Source organism: Bos grunniens, chromosome 13, assembly GCF_055505025.1.
Source record: "Bos grunniens cultivar Pamir isolate PY7600 chromosome 13, Bosgru_T2T1.0, whole genome shotgun sequence".
NCBI lineage: Eukaryota > Metazoa > Chordata > Mammalia > Artiodactyla > Bovidae > Bos > Bos grunniens.
Window position 1 is genome coordinate 72,794,345 of NC_141177.1, and position 21,483 is coordinate 72,815,827.

Genomic DNA, 21,483 nt, shown 5'->3' on the forward strand with positions numbered 1-21,483 from the left:
GAGTGATAGAGCAAATTCCCATTGGCTATCTATTTTACATATGGAATTGTAAGTTTTCATGTTACTCTTTCCATCCATCTCACCCTCTCCCCTCTTTCCCTTCCCCCGTGTCTCTAAGTCGGTTCTGTCTGTTTCTCCATTGCTGCCCTGCAAATAAATTCGTCAGTACCATCTTTCTAGATTCCATACATGTGCATTAGTATATGACATTTATATTTCTCTTTCTGACTTACTTCACTATGTATAATAGGCTCTAGGTTCATCCAGGTGGATGAACTGACTCAAATGCATTCCTTTTTACAGCTGAGTAATGTTCCTTTGTATATATGTACCACCACTTCTTCATCCATTCATCTGTCAATGGCCATCTAGGTTGCTTCCATGTTCTAGCTATCATAAACAGCACTGCAGTGAACATCAGGGTGCATGTGTCTTTTTCCATTTTGGTTTCCACAGGGTGTACTCCTGGGAGTGGGATTGCTGGGGCATATGGTGGTTTTACTCCTAACTTCTTAAGGAACCTGCATACCGTCTTCCATAGTGGTTGTATCAATTTACCTTGCCACTAGCAGTGCAAGAGGGTTCCCTTTCCCCCACACCCTCTCTGGCATTCATTGTTTGTAGACTTTCTGATGATGGCCATTCTGACGGGTGTGAGGTGGTATCTCATTGTGGCTGAGTAGTGAAGAATCTGCCTTCAGTGGGAGACCTGGATTTCCTCCCTGAGTCGAGAAGGAGGCCATGACAACCCACTCCAGTATTCTTGCCTGGAGAATCCAATGGACAGGGAAGCCTGGAAGGCTTCAGTCTTAGGGTGGCACAGAGTTGAACATGACTGAAGCTACTAAGCAGCAGCAGAGGTAGCAGACTTTTGGATGATGGCCATTCTGCCTGGTGTGAGGTGGTATCTCACTGTAGTTTTGATTTTCATTTCTATTTTGGTTTTTTACCAAATTGACGTTGACAAGATAGTGCTTGAAGCTTGAAAATATTACTGCATTTGGATTGTCAAGTTGATCTGCAAGGAACATTTCAAGAGAAGCAAAAGCATGGGAAATAGTAATAAATATGTGGGGCTAAAATAACAGCAGTTAGCTTTAGTGATGTTTTAGTAAGTGCAAACCATTTTGGATAGGTTAAGTAGCACGTGCAGAGTACCTTTATGGCCGCCATACTTGAAGTACCATAAAGTAACGGTGCCCTGTTTGAAGGTGGCAGCTATGGAAGGAGATAAGAAGGGCCTGGTCTCTTAGATGTGGCAGCCACTGCTTGGTGATGCAGCACCATGTTTGAATTCAGCATCCTGGTTCTGTCACATAGCAACTGTGGGATCTTGGCAACCCTGTCTTAACCAGGTTAAAACTAGGGTATTTCTTCAAAAAGGATTAGGAACTCTTCATGCAACTCAGTGTTATCATTCATTCTAGCAGAGTATCTCTGAGATCCTTCCACAGAAGTATGTGGATTATTTACCTGGAACTGCTGGTCAAAGAGGAAAAAAGACATTAAATGGACAAGTAGAAGGTAAGAACTGTGTTTTACAGAAAAGTCATTTGACAGAACGTTGATTGAAAATGGGAATGCTGATACATTCTAATAGGCAAAGAAAATCACCTGTCAGATGGGTAGTGAGAAAAAAGATGAGAAAAGGAGGGCAATTATGCATCTTATCAGGTGTCTACCACAGGGTACATTGAGAATCCAGTTTAAGGAGCTAAATTATTAGTTCTTGGACTTACTTCGTGGTCCAATGTTTAAGACTTTGTCCGGTTAAGACTGTCCAATGCAGGTGGTGCAGTTTCAATCCCTGCTCAGGGAATTAAGATTCCATGTGACACATGACCAAAACCAAATGATTAGTTCTGTTTCAAGATACTCTACGACCTAAGGAAGGTCAAGAAATAAGAAGCAAGAGGGAATGATGGATAAGAGAGACAGAGGGTACAGGGAGGAAATGAAGAAAAGGAAGCACAGGTCTGTGGGGGAAGGGGGCAATAAATAATGAAGGTCTTTAGATAAAGGGAGAGTATTTGACACGGACGATGAATTCAAAGTGAGCTTCTGGCACCAAAACTTGTCAGAGAAGAACAGCAAAGTTCTCACCTCTTCCTGTTTACTTGTTATTAGGAAGACGTTCAGAACTGTGGTCCCTGGTCGTGCAGAGCACTGTGTCATCCTCCTCCTGGAAGCATGGGCATAGGTGCTCAGCTGTAATGTGTGCAAATTGGTGTCATACGAAATGTTGCTGCTTTCCAGCATGGTGTCACGTGGGACTAAAGAGAACTGGAAAGGAGAGAGCAGGGGGCATGATGGGGAGACCAAGGAACCACAGCCTCAGAGAGAGTCCACTGGAAGGTTTCCAACTTCTAATGCCATTTCAGTTTGGGGGGACGTGTTCATGTGAGGAAACAGAGGCTGAGATTTCAGGAGAATGTATTAAGTTGAAGTCATGTAGAAGCAGACTCCGTGTAGACCAGTGTTTCTCAAATTTTAATTAGTCTCTTGGGGACCATGTGTGAAGTGCACATGCTGAGCAGGAGGTCTGAGGTTCTGTGTTCCTAACAAGCTCTCTGAGTAGCAAGGGTGTAGCCGTGCATATAGAGAAACCTGGAAGAAGAGCATTGGATAGTGCAGGACAGAACAGGATCAAGGAAAAGCAGTATTTTGTGTTTCTTTCTGAGTGTGTTTATAGCCAGAGGGAAGCAAAGAGATGAAGTAGCAGTTATAGGTGTAAGATACCATTGCTAAGCAAAGAGGGAGAAAGAAATGGTAGGTGTCAGGGAACATTTAACTTTAGGACTCCTGTATGTTGTTTTCTGTTTCTCATGAACCCTCTGTTCCTTATCAGTTCCTGGTATACAGGAACGAGTGGAGCGGCACGCTGTTCCCAGGACTGAGGTCATGGGACGGAATGCATACGTGGATTTCCTTCAGTACCTTCTACCCTACAGTGTTTAGTCACGACCCTCTTACTCAAGATATGGATTGTCTTCTGGCCTTGAGACGATTGTTATTCTTTGTTATTCCCTTGGTAACGGTTGTTATACATCTGGTTTTTTTCTTTCCTCAACTTTATTTTTTTGCCTAAACCTTCCTTCTATAACAATATGTAAACTCACACAAACATGAATAATGCACCCTTGTTCCACTAGAGACTTGGGTCCCCCGTGTCCTTCTTTCTCTCTCTGGCTAGGTCTTTGGAGTATGGAGTCCTGCCGAGCTCACTTTCCTGCCCGGGCTTTCAAGACTTCCTTGAGAAGGATGCCCTGTGTCTTAGTGAGTGGTATTAGCCCTATTCTAGGGCTTTATTGGTTTTCCACATAACCCAGGGAATATTAGTCTCTCTCTTTTGCTTTCTTTTCGTTGACTCTGGTCCACCAGGCCCCAGTCTGTAAAGAAGACCACAGGTAGGGATGATCCATAGAAAGGATGTCAAGGGGGAAGATTTAAGTCCACAGATCTAGAGATTACCATTTAGAGAGGAGAGAATCTAGTGAAAGGACAAAGGGAGGAAAGGAAGGCTGTAGGGAGGTGAGTTTGGAGTTGATGAGGACACTTGAGAGAGCTCCTTCTAGATGACTTCAGTGTATTTACCCTGAAAAAAGATAAGATCATTATTGCTCCAGAGAATCCTGGAGCTGGGAGGGGGTGCTAGAAGTGGGGGAAACTGCAGCCCCTCTGAGTAACTCTTAGGCATCAAAGATATATGTTGTACTGGTATTTGTTATTCAAATTAGATTAATTTGTAAAAGGAGGCATTGACTTTTTTTTTTTATAAAGATAGCTGATTCTTTGAAAGTTGTTTCATAGAAATCCTTTGAAGCATTAACATGATATACCAAACTAAACTAAATTTTGAAGCCAAACAGATCAATAGGGTTCATTCCCTAAACGTAGAAATACTTTTAATAAATACTACACTGATTTTGAAACATGCAAGATTTTTAATTTCTAATAATTCTGTGGCAATTAAATATATTATTTCCTTTTTGATAATTATATTTAAATATTGAGAATTTATTATACATTATTTCCTAGATGTGTCTTATATACCTTCCTGCATGAGTGGATTGAGAAACTTTAAGATGGCTAGACTAGAGGAGACAAGACAAGTAGGCATTCCAGTAGCCCACATGGATATGGGAAAAAAAAATGAATATTTTTATGAGCCATTTTTCTACAAGTGTATATCCAGGCTAATCAGTTCATTACTCTGTCTTTGATGAGAAATGAATTATACATTCTGGTGAACTGTCATCCCAGCTGTGCACTTCTTAAATGACTGGACAGACTGAAGAACATGATAAATACTTATCGCATAATGGTGGAAATGATAACTGCTGTGTTGCATTCAAGATGTGCTGTTGCATTTTACCATCAGCTTTCACGTTTATGTTCTTGGGTTCATGACTTGCTCCTCTGATTCAGATCCACTTTCTCCTCATCAGTCAGCACATTCACATTGGTCTGTGTGCACTTTAATGTTTTATAAAGCCATTGAAAATGTAATGTTGCTTTTGAAATCTTAACTGCATGTTTTGGTGAGCCTGTATTCCTATTTTTTCTTCACTATCTTTGGTGGATTCCTATGTCTGTCTTACCAGTGTCCTAAGATCCCCCTAAAAACAAGACACTAAAACTGAATGTATTCAGTGCCAAGGCTGAGTGCGAGGATTCTGCTCGGTACTAACTCTGCATGAATGTACAGCTGGCTTTCATGTTTACATGTAATTAACTCTGTGTCCCTTTTTCCTCTTAGAGTCTCCTGGGAAATATCCTAACGTGAAGGTAAAAACTTTTATAATTTTATCTGAACTGTGGATTGTCTCCTATGTACATTATTTAGTAATCAACTTGTTTCCAAACCCCATTCAGCCAGCAGTCAGAATGAAAGATTCTGTTCCTAATAACACAGTCAGAATGAAGGATTTCCAAACATCCATTTCAGGTAAATTTTGCAGTACACAGTTAACTCTGGAAAGAGGGACACTGAACTATTTGAAATGCTCAGTCTTCATGCTTTTAACATTTTCTTTGCAAATTTAATTGAAGAATTGGACATACATAAGGCAATGTTATTGTTGATACCTGTGATTTGAAACAAAAGATACAAGCATAAGAACAAGAATTTTTTAAAATATAAGCTTCAACTCAAGACGTTTCTGTATACGTTTCGACACTCTGAAGTTCTCAGTTTGGAATCTCTATAATTCTCAGGAAATCTTAGAGGTTAAATTTTAGACTCTAAGTTTTTTCCAGTGCCCCAAATGCTTGTTTGAACTCTAACCTTTCCCTTGAGTAAAACTTCACTTGCTAATATGTCAGTTGTATTTCAGCTTGTAATTATTTCATTATAATGTTGTTACACAGATGAATGTAGGCCAATCAGATATTTTCATTAGCAGACTATGTGTGTGTGTGCATTTGTGTGTGCGTGCATTTGTGTGTGTGTGTGTGTGTGTGTGGTGTCTTTGATTATTAGAAGTAGGGGAAGTAATCATACTTTAATGACTATTCGATAGACATAATCTTTTGAAACAGTGATTCTGACAGTTGTTGGCTTTAGGGTCCTATTATACTTCTAAAAATTATTGAGAATTCCAAGGAACTTTTGTTTCTGTCTGTTGATGTTTACTATATGGAAGTTCAGTTGAGTTCAGTCGCTCAGTCGTGTCCGACTCTTTGCAACCCCATGGACTACAGCACACCAGGCTTCGCTGTCTATCAGAACTCCTGGAGTTTACTCAGACTCAAGTCCATCGACTGGGTGATGCCATCCAACCATCTCATCCTTTGTCTTCCCCTTTTCCTCCTGCCTTCAGTCTTTGCCAGCATCAGGGTCTTTTCCAGTGAGTCAGTTCTTCACATCAGGTGCCCAAAGTATTGCAGTTTCAGCTTCAGCATCAGGACTGAATTCCCTTTGGATGGACTGGTTGGATCTCCTTGTAGCCCAAGGGACTCTCAAGAGTCTTCTCCAACACTACACTTCAAAAGCATCAATTCTTTGGTGTGCAGTTTTCTGTACAGTCCAACTCTCACATATATACATGACCACTGGAAAAACCATAGCTTTGACGAGACAGACCAATGTTGGCAAAGTAATGTGTCTGCTTTTTAATATGCTGTCAAGGTTGGTCATAGCTTTTCTTCCAAGGACCAAGGGTCTTTTAATTTCATGGGTGCAGTCACCGTCTGCAATGATTTTGGAGCCCCCCCAAATAAAGCCTGTCACTGTTTCCATTCTTTCCCCATCTATTTGCCACGAAGGAATGGGACCGGATGCATTGCTTAGTTTTTTGAATGTTGAGTTTTAAACCAACTTGTTCACTCTCCTCTTTCACTTTCATCCAAAGGCTCTTTAGTTCTTCAATTTCTACTATAAGGGTGGTGTTATCTGTATATCTGTGGTTATTGATATTTCTCCCGGCTATCTTGATTTCAGCTTGTGCTTCACCCAGCCTGGAATTTTGCATGATGTACTCTGTGTATAAGTTAAATAAGCAGGGTGACAATATACAGCCTTGACGTACTCCTTTCCCTATTTGGAATCAGTCTGTTGTTCCATGTCTAGTTCTAACTGTTGCTTCTTGCCCTGCATACAGATTTCTCAGGAGGTAGGTCAGGTGGTCTGGTATTCTCATCTCTTTAAGAATTTTCCAGTTTGTTGTGATCCACAGAGTTAAAAGCTTTGGGGTGGTCAATAAAGCAGAAGTAGATGTTTTTCTGGAACTCTTGCTTTTTTGATGATCCAGTGGATGTTGTCAGTTTGATCTCTGGTTCCTCTGCCTTTTCTAAATCCAGCTTGAATATCTGGAAGTTCACGTTTCATGTGCTATGGAGGGATGGCCTGGAGAATTTTGAGTATTACTTTGCTAGCGTGTGAGATGAGTGCAGTTGTGCGGTAGTCTGAGCATTCTTTGGCATTGCCTTTCGTTGGGATTGGAATGAAAACTGACCATTTCCAGTCCTGTAGCCACTGCTGAGATTTCCAGATTTGCTGGCATATTGAGTGCAGCACTTTCATAGCATCATCTGTTAGGATTTGAAATAGCTCAACTGCAATTCTATCACCTCCACTAGCTTTATTCGTAGTGATGCTTCCTAAGACCCACTTGACTTCACATTCCAGGATGTCTGGCTCTAAGTAAAGGATCACACCATCGTGCTTATCTGGATCATGAAGATCTTTTCTACATAGTTTTTTTGTGTGTGTTCCTACCCCCTCTTCTTAATATCTTCTGCATCTGTAGTTGCTGCTGCTGCTAAGTCGCTTCAGTTGTGTCCGACTCTGTGTGACCCCACAGACGGCAGCCCACCAGGCTCCCCCGTCCCTGGGATTCTCCATGCAAGAACACTGGAGTGGTTTTCCATTTCCTTCTCCAGTGCATGAAAGTGAAAAGTGAAAGTGAAGTCACTCAGTCCTGTCCGGCTCTGTGCGACCGCATGGACTGTAGCCCACCAGGCTCCTCCATCCATGGGATTTTCCAGGCAAGAGTACTGGAGTGGGGTGCCATTGCCTTCTCCATCTGCATCTGTTAGGTCCATACTATTTCTTTCCTTTATTGTGCCCATTTTTGCATGAAATGGTCCCTTGGTATCTCTTACTTTCTTGAGGAGATCTCTAGTCTTTCCTGTTCTATTATTTTCCTCTATTTCTTTGCACTGATCACGGAGAAAGGTTTCCTTATCTCTCCTTGCTATTCTTTGCAACTCTGCATTCAAATGGGTATATCTTTCCTGTTCTCCCTTGCCTTTAGCTTCTCTTCTTTTCTCAGCTATTTGTAAGGCCTTGTCAGACAACCATTTTGCCTTTTTCATTTCTTTTTCTCTGGGATGGTCTTGATCACTGCATTCTGTACAATGTTAGGAATCTCCATCCATAGATCTTCAGGCATTCTGTCTATCAAAACTAATCCTTTGAGTCTATTTGCCACACCCACTGTATAATCCTAAGGGATTTGATTTAGGTCATAGATGGATGGTCTAGTGGTTTTCCCTACTTTCTTCAGTTTAAGTCTGAGTTTGGCAATAAGGAGTTCATGATCTAAGCCACAGTCAGCTCCTGGTCTTGTTTTTGCTGACTGTATAGAGCGTCTCCAAAGAATAGAATAGAATAGGCTGCAAAGAATAGAATCAGTCTGATTTCATCATTGACCATCTGGTGATGTCCATGTGTAGAGTCTTCTCTTGTGTTGCTGGAAGAGGGTGTTTGCTATGACAAGTACGTTCTCTTGGCAAAGCTCTGTTCACCTTTGTCCTGCTTCATTCTGTACTCCAAGGCCAAATTTACCTGTTACTCCAGGTATCTCGTGAATTCCTACTTGTACATTTGAGTCCCCTATATTGAAAAGAACATTTTTTTGGTGTTAGTTCTAGAAGGTCTTGTAGGTCATCACAGAACCATTCAACTTCAGCTTGTTCAGTGTTACTGGTCAGAGCATAGACTTGCATTACTGTGATATTGAATGGTTTGCCTTGGAAACGAACAGGGATCATTCTGTCATTTTTGAGATTGCATCCAAGTACCGCATTTGGGACTCTTGTTGACTGTGATGGCTACACCATTTCCTCTAAGGGATTCTTGCCCACAGTAGTAGACATAATGGTCTTCTAAGTTAAATTCACCCATCCAGTCCATTTGGGGGCTTCCCTGGTAGCTCAGTCGGTAAAGAATCTACCTGCCGTGCAGGAGACCCAAGTTTGAATCCTGGGTCAGGAAGATCTCCTGGGGAAGGAAATGGCAACCCACTCCAGCATTCTTGCTTGGAAAATCCTATCACCAGAGGAGTCTGGCGAGCTACAAATAGCCCATGGGCTCAGGAGCGTCGGACAGGACTACGGACTAAACCACAAACCAGTCCATTTTAGTTCACTGGTTCCCAAAATGTTGATGTTCACTCTCGTCATCTCCTGCTTGACCGCTTCCAATTTGCCTTGATTCATGGACCTAACATTCCAGGTTCCTATGCAGTATTGCTCTTTACAGCCTTGGACTGGACTCCCATCATCAGTCACATCCACAGCTAGGTGTTGTTTTCACTTTGGCTCGATCTCTTCATTCTTTCTGGATTTATTTCCCCACCGATCTCTAATAGCATATTGGACACCTACTGACCTGGGGAGTTCATTTTTCAGTGTCCTATCTTTTTGCCTTTTCATACTGTTCATGGGGTTCTCAAGGCAAAAATACTGAAGTGGTTTGCCATTCCCTTCTCCAGTGGACCATGTTTTGTCAGAACGTTCCAGCATGACCCGTCTGTCTTGGATGGCCCTTCACGGCATGGCTTGCTCATAATTCCACTGAGTTAGACAAGTCTATGGTCCATGTGATCAGTTTGGTTAGTTTTCTGTGATTGTGGTTTTCAGTCTGTCTGCCCTCTGATGGATAAGGAAAAGAGGCTTATGGAAACTTCCTGATGGGAGAGACTGACTGAGGGGGAAACTGGGTCTTGTTCTGATGGGCTGGGCCATGCTCAGTAAATCTTTAATCAGACTTTCTGTTGATGGGTGGGGCTGTGTTCCCTCCCTGTTGTTTGACCTGAGGCCAAACTATGGTGGAGGTAATGAAGATAATGGCACCTCCTTCAACAGGTCCCATGCATGCACTGCTGCACTCAGTGCCCCTGACCCTGCAGCAGGCCACTGCCAACCCTTGCCTCAGCCAGAGACTCCTGGAAAATAAAACTAAAAAACGTAAAAATACAGGCACACACAATCATAATGGCTAATTCCATTAGTCATTGGAGTTCTGATATCACATATCCTGTCTCTGGAGAACTCCTGTGTGCACTCAGAACATAATTGAGCATGGAAGAAACGTTTAGAGTTGTTGTGAAAAGAGTTTTGACCTCTTGGATCCCCTGGCCCAGTGGGTCTCTGGACTTCAGGGATTCTCAGGGCACACTACAGAACCACCATTTTAAACCATTGGCATGGTTGGATGTGAAATGATAAAGGGACCCTTGTGTTGACATGGGTTTAAAGTTTCATTTTCGCATTTCTTGCTTGTTTCTTTGATTTCTCTTAAGAAATTTAGACCTGAGAGTTCCTTTTTTTTTTTTTTTAAGCAAATATTTCTGTGTTTCGTTCATTCTTCCCTCATGGTGCTCTGTGCTCTTTAGATCCAGTGTGGTCCTAGACTTATCCTATTTTCACGTGGAAACAATTAGTCACCCACAAGACTATCATGTCTCATATAAGTTTATGATGTCTATCCAGGGCTTAAAAAACGAGTTCTGAAGATATTGATAATTTGAGGAAAGACACCTCATTGTAATTAAAGAAGTTGTCATTGGTGGTGGTGTTCAGTTGCTAAGTTGGGTCCAACTCTTTGTGAGCCCATGGACTGCAGCACGCTAGGCCTCCCTGTGCCTCATCGTCTCCCGGAGTTTGCCCGAGTTCATATCCATTCATCAGCGACGCTATCCCACCGTCTCATCCTCTGCCATTCCCTTCTCCTCCTGCCCTCAATCTTTCCCAGCATCAGGGTCTTTTCCAGTGATTCAGCTATTCACATCAGGTGCCCAAAGTATTGGAGCTTTAGTTTCAGCATCAGTTCTTCCAGTGAATATTCAGCATTGATTTCTCTTAGGATTGATTGGTTTGATCTCTTTGGTGTCCAAGGGACTCTCAGATGTCTTCTCTAGCACCACTCTTTGAAAGCATCAATTCTTTGGTGCTCAGCCTTCTTTATGGTCCAACTCTCACATCTGTACATGACTAATGAAGAAACCATGGCTTTGGCTATATGGACCTTTGTCAGCAAAGTGATGTCTTTGCTTTGTATGTTGTCTAGGTTTGTAACATTAATTAAAGTAGTAGCATTCATTAAAAGTGTTTTTAAAACCACGGTCTCTAGAGCACACAGTATTATAAGGCATAATTAAGTGTAAAAGAAGGTAGATATACATTTTCTTAATAATATATTTGTATGTTGAAAAATAGTCCTGTATGGGTGTTAAGAGTTGGAGTATAAAGAAAGCTGAACGCAGAAGAATTGATGCTTTTGAACTGTAGTGTTGGAGAAGACTCTTGAGAGTCCCTTGGACTGCAAGGAGATCCAACCAGTCCATCCTAAAGGAAATCAGTCCTGGGTGTTCATTGGAAGGACTGATGTTGAAGCTCAATATTTTGGCCGCCTGATGTGAAGAGCTGACTCATTTGAAAAGACCCTGATGTTGGGAAAGATTGAGGGCAGGAGGAGAAGGGAACAACAGAGGATGAGATGGTTGGATGGAATCACTGACACAATAGACATGAGTTTGGGTAGACTCCAGGAGTTCAACGATGAAAACTGCAGTGGTGTTCCCAGTAGGGAATTACTTACTCAGTCAGCTATGCAAGTTGGAGCTGCCAGGAAACAGGAAGCAAAGAAGGTAATGCAGAAGCCCAGAGCACTCAGCTTTGGGCCACCTGGGCACAGCCTTATCGTCCTTCTGATGGTTCCAAATTAGATTTTGAGGCAAAGTCTACCTTGTGCTGACTCCTTTTATGCAACCTGCAGCCAATCAGTACCTCTTAGCAAGGTGTTTGCATTCTCCCTCTGGTCATAGTAATACAATAAATAACAAAGAGAGTTAGGAAAAAGTAAGTTCGTTCAGGCTGGTATTTAGCATATACCTGAGAGTGGGTAGCAGGATTATGTTTAGAACTCTGGGACTAGTTGGGAGACTAGGTAGCCATCTAGAGACTGCCTTCTCGAAATGGAACTTTGTAGCAATGTTTTTATATGGCTGTCAATTCATAAGCATTAGTTATGATTATATTCAGTATAACTGCAAAAGCAACTCTGATACCAAATACTAAAATATTTCTTGTGTTTTCTGTGACTTTGTATTTTTTAGAATTGGCTTTCCCAGTGGGAATGGGAGTCATGGGAAATTTGCTACCTAGTACCTCCTTCTCAGCTGTGTCCACATAGTATATCGACTTGTTTTAGTATTTGTAATGAATTAAGAGTTCACAAGGGAGGTTGGTATAAAGGAGTGCTGTATCATTGAAAAGCAGTATATAGCAAGTCAATTCTGATTCTACTAGGACGCCCAGTCTATTGAGTAACCACATCTAATAATGTGTTGTCCATAAATACTAATTAATTTAGTGCCCTTAATCAGTCATACGGTCAGGGCTATGGTAAGAAATCATCCAGTGTTTCTTTTTTCATTCCTGTACTTTTTTTTCTATCCTCACCTTGCATTTACAGAATATTCTCAGTTATCTCCTAGAATAGTGACTACAGGCTCTAAACTCAACATGTTTGTCTTTTTTTCCTTTAATCTATACAATTGAGTCTTTGCTCTTGTTTTTCCATGAGCTTGGTAGGTCCAGGAAAAACAAATTCAAATAAAATGCCTACACGAGTCCCTTCAACACTGGACGATGTGAGGTAGGAAAACTACAAAATAGATAGAAGCCACTTCAGTCAGTTCATGTTGATCATTTTCTTCTCAGTCAATACATTTTATAAAACAAGGAGCAGTACCTACTCCTTCAGGGTCCCTGGATTTGTACATTCATTGGTTTCTTAAAGATTTATTCTATACTGTACCCTGAAAGTTTTATATCCTAAATATTTCTGTAAACACTCCCTCAGTTCAGGCCTGTATCACCTTTTTGTTCCCAGTATTAATGCCTTCAGATTCGTCTTCCTCCGGTTATTCGTGTGCCTTTCAGATTCCTCCCTCCCATGGTGTTTAGAGTCACCAATCTCAAAAGCACACGTGACCATGAGGCACTCTGAGTCACGTTAATGTCTAGACCTCTTAAGGCACCACTGATGCTCTCACAGTCTGACTTCTGCCTGACCCTCTGTCTCTAGCCCTTTCAGTCCTTTGCTCTAGAATTCTGAACTGCTGCTGGCGCCCTCGTCACTTGTCCCTGTTGTTGTTCAGTCGCTCAGTCCTGTCTGATTCTATGTGGCCCCATGGACCGCAGCACACCAGGCTTCCCTGTCCTTCACCATCTCCCAGCGCTTGCTCAACTTACGTTCATGGAGTCGGTGATGCCATCCAACCATCTCATCCTCTGTCATCCCCTTTTCCTCCCAACTTCAACCTTTCCCAGCATCAGGTTTCTAATGAGTCAGCTCTTCGAATCCAGAGGCCGAAGTACTGGAGCTTCAGTGCCAGCGTCAGGCTTTCCAATGAATGTTCAGAACTAATTTTGTTTAGGATTGACTGGTTGGATCTCCTTGTGGTCCAAGGGACTGTCATGAGTCTTTTCGAACACCACAGTTGAAAAGCATCAGTTCTTCGGTGCTCAGTCTTCTTTTTGGTCCAACTCTCACATCTATACATGACTACTGTAAAAGCCTTTGCTTTGACTAGACGGACCTTTGTCAGCAAAGTAATGTCTCTGCTTTTTGATACGCTAAGTTTATCATATCTTTTCTTCCAATGAGCAAGTGTCCTTTAATTTCACGACTGCAGTCACCATCTGCATTTCTTTTGGAGCCCAAGAGAATAAAGTCTGTTTCTGTTCTCATTGTTTCCTATCTCTTTGCCACGAAGTGATGGAACCAGATGCCATGACCTTCGTCAGTCCCATCCCTTCACTTTGGACAGATATCTACCCTGTGGTGTGTGTGCTTCTCTCCCCATCTTGCTACAGCCTGAAATGCTCTCCCTCTCATGCCCTCTGTTCCCTTGAACTGTGTAAGTCTGCACTCAGGCATTATCTCTAGAAAAGCCATCCCTGACACCTTTTTCTACATTTTTCGTTAAACTCCAGTGTCTAGTACTGAGTGGAAACCTGAGAAATAATGATTGAATAAGAGAAACTGGGGCTCTGTATCAACCTAGAGGGATGGGATGGGGAGGGAGATGAGAAGGAGGTTCAAAAGGGGTGATATATGTGTACCTATGGCTCATTCATGTTGAGGTTTGGCAGAAAACAACAAAATTCTGTAAAGCAGTTATCCTTCAATAAAAAAAATAAATTAAAAAAAAATGCTGTATATACTGAGGTGACTTTTAAGAGCTTGTCCTCTGCAGTCTAGGAGCCAAGAGGAGAGACATGTAAAGAAATAATTTACAGTCCAGATCTATATATATCACTAGGAAAATCTAGAAAGATACACTAGAAAAATCTTTAAAGTACTAAGGTAGCTACAAGGAAAGGCATACCTCTTGATCAGGGGAAAGATGGCAGTAATTAAAGACAACTTCACAAAGCAGGTTGAGCCTTAAAAGATGAAAAGTAATTTGTCAGAAGAGTAGAGGGAAGCCTTTCAGATGAAGGAACTGATAAAAGCTAAAAAGTAAGAGGAATTTTGTAAACCATGAATAATGTTGCAGTTGATGCTTGGCACATTGTTAAAAAGGTCTGTTATGAAGTAGAGAAGAGAATATATGGTGACTTTATATGTCTGTCCTGTATTTTCTTTGGTTTCTGATTGTTTTGTTCACTGATGTTTGGATCAATCTGTGACTGAATCTTTGAGCTGTTTGTGTGCCTGTAACCTGGTGACATCTGGTATTTCCCAAATGGTTTGTTGAAGTTTTTAGGTCATTGGAAGTAGTTCTTAAAGAAGTAAATATTCAGCTGAAGATTAAGATTGACTTAATCTGTCATTTCATACAATATTTTAGATCTGTGTTTTAAATGAGGATTATGTCTTTTATCTAAACATTCTAAGTAATTTTAACTAAACATGCAGATCTGTCAAGAGAACGAGACTTGGAAATGATAACAGAGGAAAAACAAGAAAAACTTGATGAAGATGAGAATAACCATGCACAGGTATGTAAAACTGTAAATTTCAATTTCTGGTGTAGTACTGTATGAGAAAATGTGTATCAAACAAGGCAAGTTAGAATGGAAAGATAAGTTAAAACCCATCACAAATGAGTTAAAGTGGAAGTTCAGTAAAATTTTGTGAGGAATACCAAATTACTGCTTCTCATGAGGAAGATCCACTATGTGATAAGCCTTAAGAAGGAACAAACCAAAAGGAAATATCTCCTAATCTCACAAATAATATACCTGATTGTGAGGAAAAAGATGCATTTGGAGTATCTGTCTTACTAGTATTCCAAGCATTTCCTGAACAAAAAGAACCCAGTCTCAAAAATGTTTTTCTGTGGTCTGTAAACTCTGGGTCCCTTGGATAGACTTGTCGTTCATCTTCAAAGCTTTGTTTCCCTGAAAATAAAGTAGACTTTGAAAATTATCAACTAGACACTGAACATGTGTTTATGAAAATTGAGCAGAGTTTTTATAATGATACAGAAAATAAAAAAGTAGGGGAGCCAGTAGTTACATTCGAAGTGAAAGACCAAGAGATTGATATGCAAATGTCACAAAATGAGGCAATATCCCACTAATCAGAAATTAGACACGGGACAGGCATGTCAGTCTAGTCTGTGGCTTGTCTACTCTGTTAAGATGAAACATATAATTCAAATAAAAATTCACGTTCCCCTTGCTGTTGTTAAAATACTGATCTGAAAAATAAAGCAATACAGGACTGGTTCCAGAAGCCACTGCATGCGGATAATTGCAGCGCTAGTGACAATAAAAGCATGGAACCCGAATTAGAAAATGGGAATTCTTCTCCACCTAATAGTCATGGCGCATCTGCAGCGTATGTAAATGAAGGATTAGAGAAGGATATACAGAGGTTTAAGAAGGAAATAGACATGTTACAAGTAGAGTTGCTGGCTCTGGAAAAAGAGAAAAATTCAACTTCCAAAAGAGATGCAGGCTCATTTATTCTTGTTTTGGTTTTTCTCTTTCTTGATGATTTGGTCCCTTTTGATTTTATACTAACGAATAAAGCGGGGTTATCCAAAGAGGTAATTGTGTAGAAATCGATTATTATCTCAATAACAGGAATTCAGGAAACTATTTTCATGGCTTTTGTCCTTCAGTCAATTCTAATATCTAATTGTTCTCCATCAGTCTTCATATCAAAGGCAATGGCACCCCACTCCAGTACTCTTGCCTGGAAAATCCCATGGACGGAGGAGCCTGGTAGGCTGCAGTCCATGGGGTCGCTAAGTGTCGGACACGACTGAGCGACTTCACTTTCACTTTTCACTTTCATGCATTGGAGAAGGAAATGGCAACCCACTCCAGTGTTCTTGCCTGGAGAATCCCAGGGACGGGGGAGCCTGGTGGCTGCCGTCTATGGGGTCACAGAGTCGTACATGACTGAAGCGACTTAGCAGTAGCAGCAGTCTTCATATGGACTGGGAAACTCATTTAGCTATGTACCACGTGATCTTCTGAGCCAGAATAAGCACCAAGGAAATTGCTTAAGAAGAATAATCAGCTAGGGTTTTGTGCCTTTTTTCCCCCTTTAACTCTGTTGGGTTAAATATGTTATATTTCCATAGAATGGGAAGAAAGCACTCACTGAGAGATGGGACATGAACATGTGTTCCCTCTAATCTCTTCATTGTGGTTGAATACGTGTGATCTTCTCTGCTTTCTGCAATCACTGGGCACTTAGATTTCCAGCATGGCCACTTCAGGATCTTTTTAATAACAAATACATGTGCTCCCACATACGCTTTAATCAGCACTCTCAAATGTTTGAGACAGACATTTCCATTATGTTGTTTACTAAAATGTAGAAGTTTTGACATGTGTGATTTTGTTACATAGGTTGTGTGTGTGTGTGTGTGTGTGAGAAAGTTGCTCAGTCAGGTCCAACTCTTTGTGAACCCTTGGACTGTAGCCTGCCAGGCTCCTCTGTCCATGGAATTCCCCAGGCCAGAAAGAATATCAGAGTGGCTAGCTGTTCCCTTCTCCAGGGGATCTTCCTAACCCAGGGATCAAACCCAGGTCTCCTGCATTGAAGGTGGATTCTTTAATGTTTGAGCCACCAGGGAAGCCCATAGGTTAGTATAAACCCTGAGCAAAAAAGGAAAAAAAAAAAAATTAAGTGTTTACCTACAAAGGAGAAGACTGAGTTCTGAGATGCTGTGAGATTTTTCTTCTTCAGTAATAGGTTTTGAAAAATTGTTTTTGCTCTTTTGTGTAAGAGGTGCTTTGACTGAGTTTGAACAACAGACAAAAAGACAAAAACAAAAACAAACAAACAAAAAAACAACTCCTCTATGTGTTCTCCTGTTAAAAAAAAAAAAGGAGATGATCCCTACCCACAGCTAAGACATTGAGTTACTGTGCCAAAGTCATGCTTTTAACTTACCTGATTAATCTGATGAATTCATTTGGTAATACATAACATTCAATGTTCCAGAATTGTATCATCTCTTTTGGTGCCATAAAATGCTAGGGAGTGCCAGTTTAGGGGCCTTAAACAAAACCTTGAACATTTTTTGACTTTATTGCTGTTTTTGGTAAATAGTGGGGCAATGCTGCTGCTGCTACTGCTAAGTCGCTTCAGTCGTGTCTGACTCTGTGCGACCCCATAGACAGCAGCCCAGCAGGCTCCCCCATCCTTAGGATTCTCCAGGCAAGAACACTGGAGTGGGTTGCCATTTCCTTCTCTACTAGGTAATTATATCTATACCCTCTAGCTATAAGGTTTGACGGTTATTGCATGTGGAATTGGGAAGCATTACTTATATTCCAGAATTCCACACTAACTAACAACTCCTCAGTTTCATTCTGCTCCTTGTGTTTTGGTAAACTCTGGTTCATTTAATTTCGTGAACACCGTCACTTTTTTGCTATCTCCCAGATCCAAGTGAAAAAAGAATTGTAAAAGGCAGAGGGGAAAGAATAGCTTTAGTGCAGAGAAGAATGTTTCCTTTCTGAGGCACGAAGGTGTCACATCCTCTCCAGCCGGCTATTTAATGGAAAATCCAGGTGATAAAGACCAAAGAGGACAGATTTTGTGTCTTTGTCTTTTTATTTCTCTGTCTCTGCCAGTCAGATGGGGAAGACAATATGAATAATTGCATCTTATTAAGAACGCCATTTTTGAAATTCTGGGAATTTTGATTCTTTTCCTCAAACAGAAAGGAGCAGATTTTACAAAGATTTCAGTGACTTGTAAGTGATAAAATTAAAATAAACACAAAAATATTTTTATCACTTAAGTTCAGGGCGAGCACTGAGTCAAATAATAAAATTGAAAACAAAGATCTTTATAATCAATACACAGCAATTATTCTTAGTGTCAAACTTCCATTAAAGGTTGAAGAAGAAAAGAAGCACAAAAGCAGTGAAGTGGAAGTATCAGAGAATGTATGCGATGCTGCTGATGAGAGTGGATCGTTTCAGCAGAGAAAGCGTGGAGGAAACAGCAACCAGGAGTTTCCTGCTATGCAGAATGAGGGTTCTGATAGGTAATCCTGTATCAATATTTAGCAGCACGTCCCTTCTTATGTTCCTATAAAATAATTTCTAACTTGAGCTAATGTTTGTGATGTACAGATTTTATATTTTACTAGAGATACGGTTATTTTTAATACTCTTGTCCTTTAGCCTTATTACTAGAGTTCCTTTGTTAAGGAACATATTAGAGTATTCTGGATTTGACTGCTTATTTGCCTTACTCAGTGTGTTGTATATTTAAATGTGTTTTGTCACTAATGAGCATCCTTTCATTTCAGTCTGAGGGCTCCTCTCAGCGTTTCTCACGAGGCGGGACTAGTGGTGATGAGCTCCTCAGGTTTGCTTTGTCTGGGACGGTTTTTATTTCTCTTTCATTTCTGAAAGACAGCTTTTCTGGAAAGAGTCCCTTGGCTGGCAGGCTTTTCTCTCCTAGCACTTTGAGTGTGTCCATGGAGGAGGCCAGATTGCTGATGGTGGCGGGAGACCCCATGAGGCGTCGGTCTTTCAGCCATGAGGCTGCTGTCGCCGCCATCATGCGGGTGGTTTAAAAGTGAGCTCTCCTCCCCTGGCCAAATATTTCCTTGGTTTCTTCTTTCATGGTATATGTGCCTCATGTCACTTAAAATACCACCTAAATTAAGTGTGGCTTTTTTCTGTGAATTCTCTTTTTCATTTATTTTTGGCTGCCCTGGGTCTTTGCCGCCGCAGTGCTTGGGCTTCTCAGTGTGGTGGCTTCTCTTGATGCTGAGCGTGGGCTCTCGGGTGCTGGCCTCAGTAGCCGTGGAGCATGGTTTAGTTGCCCCATGGCACGCGGGATCTCCCCTGACCAGGACTGGAACGCCTGCCCCCTTTATTGCCAGGTGGACTCCTAAGCACTGGACCACCAGGGAAGTCCCTAAATTCACCATTATTATATTTAGTAGCAAAATAAAAAAATATAGTGTAAATCTACTTATGGCTCCCATGTCTAAGAGTCAAGGCGCTTAGCCAGGGGACTCCAGGTTTGCAGTGTAGCCCTTGAGGTTCTTCTCAGTGTCTTTCCAGATGCATCTCTCTCCTTTCTTCCATGTATTTTGTGCTCTTCCTTCCAGGTTCCTTGGAAACAACCCAGATGCCCTGTGCCTGATGTTTGTGCTCACACTCGAATCTCCAAGTAGAATGATTTTCTCCCTTTTCTGTTTCTCAGGACCTCCTCTCTTCACTTCTTCTGCAAATCCTTCCTTATTTCACTTATCACTTTCATATGTCAACTTTTATATATCATATTGTATCATAATCATATCTGTGTTTGAAGGAAGAATTTGTTTTCTTGCATATGGTTGGTACTTTATAACTGTTTTGTGAATTAATAAGATGGGTAAGAGTTGGAATTTTATAAGAATTGTTTTTTTATTCTTTATCAGTTGAATTATTAGAAAACATTGGCTTTTTTGTGGACTTTTTAAAGTAGCGATCCTGGTGTGCACAGGAAGGGAGTAAAGAAAAAGAACGATGACAAATGGACACCGGAAGAACGTGTGATTGCATCAATATTTGAAAAGACTGATTCACTGACTGGTGGTCTGCTGCACGTGAATGATGGCGGCATTTTAAGGGAAGTGGATCAGGGTGATGACAGGTACATTCTCCAGATTCCTTGTTTGTAGGGGAAGAAATGTTAGCACTGAATACTTCTTCTGGAAATACAGCAGCATTATACAGTGCTCAGGCCAAGACAAGAGATTGCTCAACTCTAGTGGACGAACCCTGCTGAAAGGTTGAGGTGAGGACCAGTGCCTTTGGCCGGAAGTCATTTCAGTAAATAGTCCCCTTGGAAGCTGGACTGTAACGAATACACGAAAACATTCAGTAGGGAATATTATTGGGACAGGCAATGAAGAACTGGATGGTAACTGAAGAGGAATGTGGAGTTCACAGGTGTTTCTTGTTTTATGTTAAGAAGGGAGCTTCTCGAGTATGTATGCTCTTGGAAATGAGCCAGCAGAGGGCATGTTTATTTAGTTTAGTCTTGTTTGCTTTTCCAATACTAGAAAGCTTATTGATTGTATGACATTATCTTTAAACTATTACAGTAAACTAATTGTACGTAATACTTCTGTTCATGTATAGTTTTATGGTAAGGGCTTGTTCATTGGTTCTGAAGTGTAGTATTCCTATGTAATGGAATATGCAGATGATTGCTTAAGTTAATTCTATCATATATAGATTTTCAAAAATTACATAATTGTGAATTTACACACACTTAGGCTATACTGAATAGGACATGGTCATTCCTTGATGATTCTAGTTGATAGTAACATGGTGAGTAGCTATGATTTTGTAAGGTGCTCCGAAACATCACATGATATTAACTTCATAGTTGTTTATAGATTCCAGGGAAAAGGGGAAGATTTTGTTTATATTCAATAGAAAAACATTATTAGCAGTCTTTCACAAATTATTCCTTTTGCATGACAAAGATCTAAATGAGAGAACTCGTGCTTCCTTTACTAAGTGTGTCATTAACACGTATTGTGTGCTCAATACATCTATGTCAGATGCATGAAGAATCAGCAGAATGGGTGAATGAAGGCCTATTGATGAATTTCTTTACAGAAAACAAAACTGTATTGACAGTAGATTTGTAGGCTTGCCTACCTCTGAAGTCTTTAACTTTTGAGAAATATGTTTTAAGATTCAGAAATCATTATTTATAGCTATAGCTAGATCTGAAATAATCCTATAGATTCATTTGCTATCATATTACTTAAAAAGGCTTTTTGATATTACTTTCTCAGCATATTTGGGAAGAGCCGTGTTGAAGCCAGACTTCCTGGGTTTGAATTCTGGGTCTGTTGGTGACATGCTGAGTGGGCCTGGGCACGTTCCTCAGCCTTTGTGTGCTCCATTTCTTCCTGTACCCATCTCCCAGAATGACTGTAGGGATGAAAATGCCTTTAGGACATGGCAAGTGCTTCTAATAATGCATGGCTGATACATAAGAGATCCTCAAAAGCTAATATCTTGGTTATTCAAATGGGTTTCTTTCTTAGAAGGACTGAAGGAATACCTCCCAGATAGGTTGTATTGCCTTAAAAGTTAGCTCTTCTGGAAAAGGACAGGTGCAAAAACACTGGTATAGTTTCCTATCATACAACGCAAGTAACTTTATGTTTTTCCTTTTCCTTGGATTACTGATATATTTTCTGTGTCCTTTAATGCTGCTCTTATTTATTTCTGCATCCTTTATAGACA

General features: G+C 40.8%; 1 protein-coding gene across 5 annotated transcripts in view; it reads left to right on the plus strand.

Annotated features, from left to right (window-relative positions):
• LOC147361226 (ankyrin repeat domain-containing protein 26-like) overlaps positions 1–21,483 on the plus strand; it is a 77,190-nt gene that overhangs the window by 34,240 nt on the left and 21,467 nt on the right. For 2 of the 5 annotated variants that reach the window (XR_015139932.1, XM_086334957.1), the window contains exons 11-16: positions 1,428–1,524; positions 4,760–4,788; positions 4,876–4,948; positions 14,657–14,739; positions 18,109–18,260; positions 19,697–19,867. Coding sequence is in view for 3 of the 5 variants with exons in the window: in XM_086334957.1 (XP_086191083.1) it covers positions 1,428–1,524; positions 4,760–4,788; positions 4,876–4,948; positions 14,657–14,739; positions 18,109–18,260; positions 19,697–19,867 (605 nt within the window). In the remaining 2 variants the exon portion in view is untranslated. Of the gene's footprint in view, positions 1–1,427; positions 1,525–4,759; positions 4,789–4,875; positions 4,949–14,656; positions 14,740–18,108; positions 18,261–18,527; positions 18,808–19,696; positions 19,868–21,483 lie in introns of those variants that run through there. The other 3 variants (XR_015139933.1, XM_086334958.1, XM_086334959.1) reach the window with 3 other exon arrangements.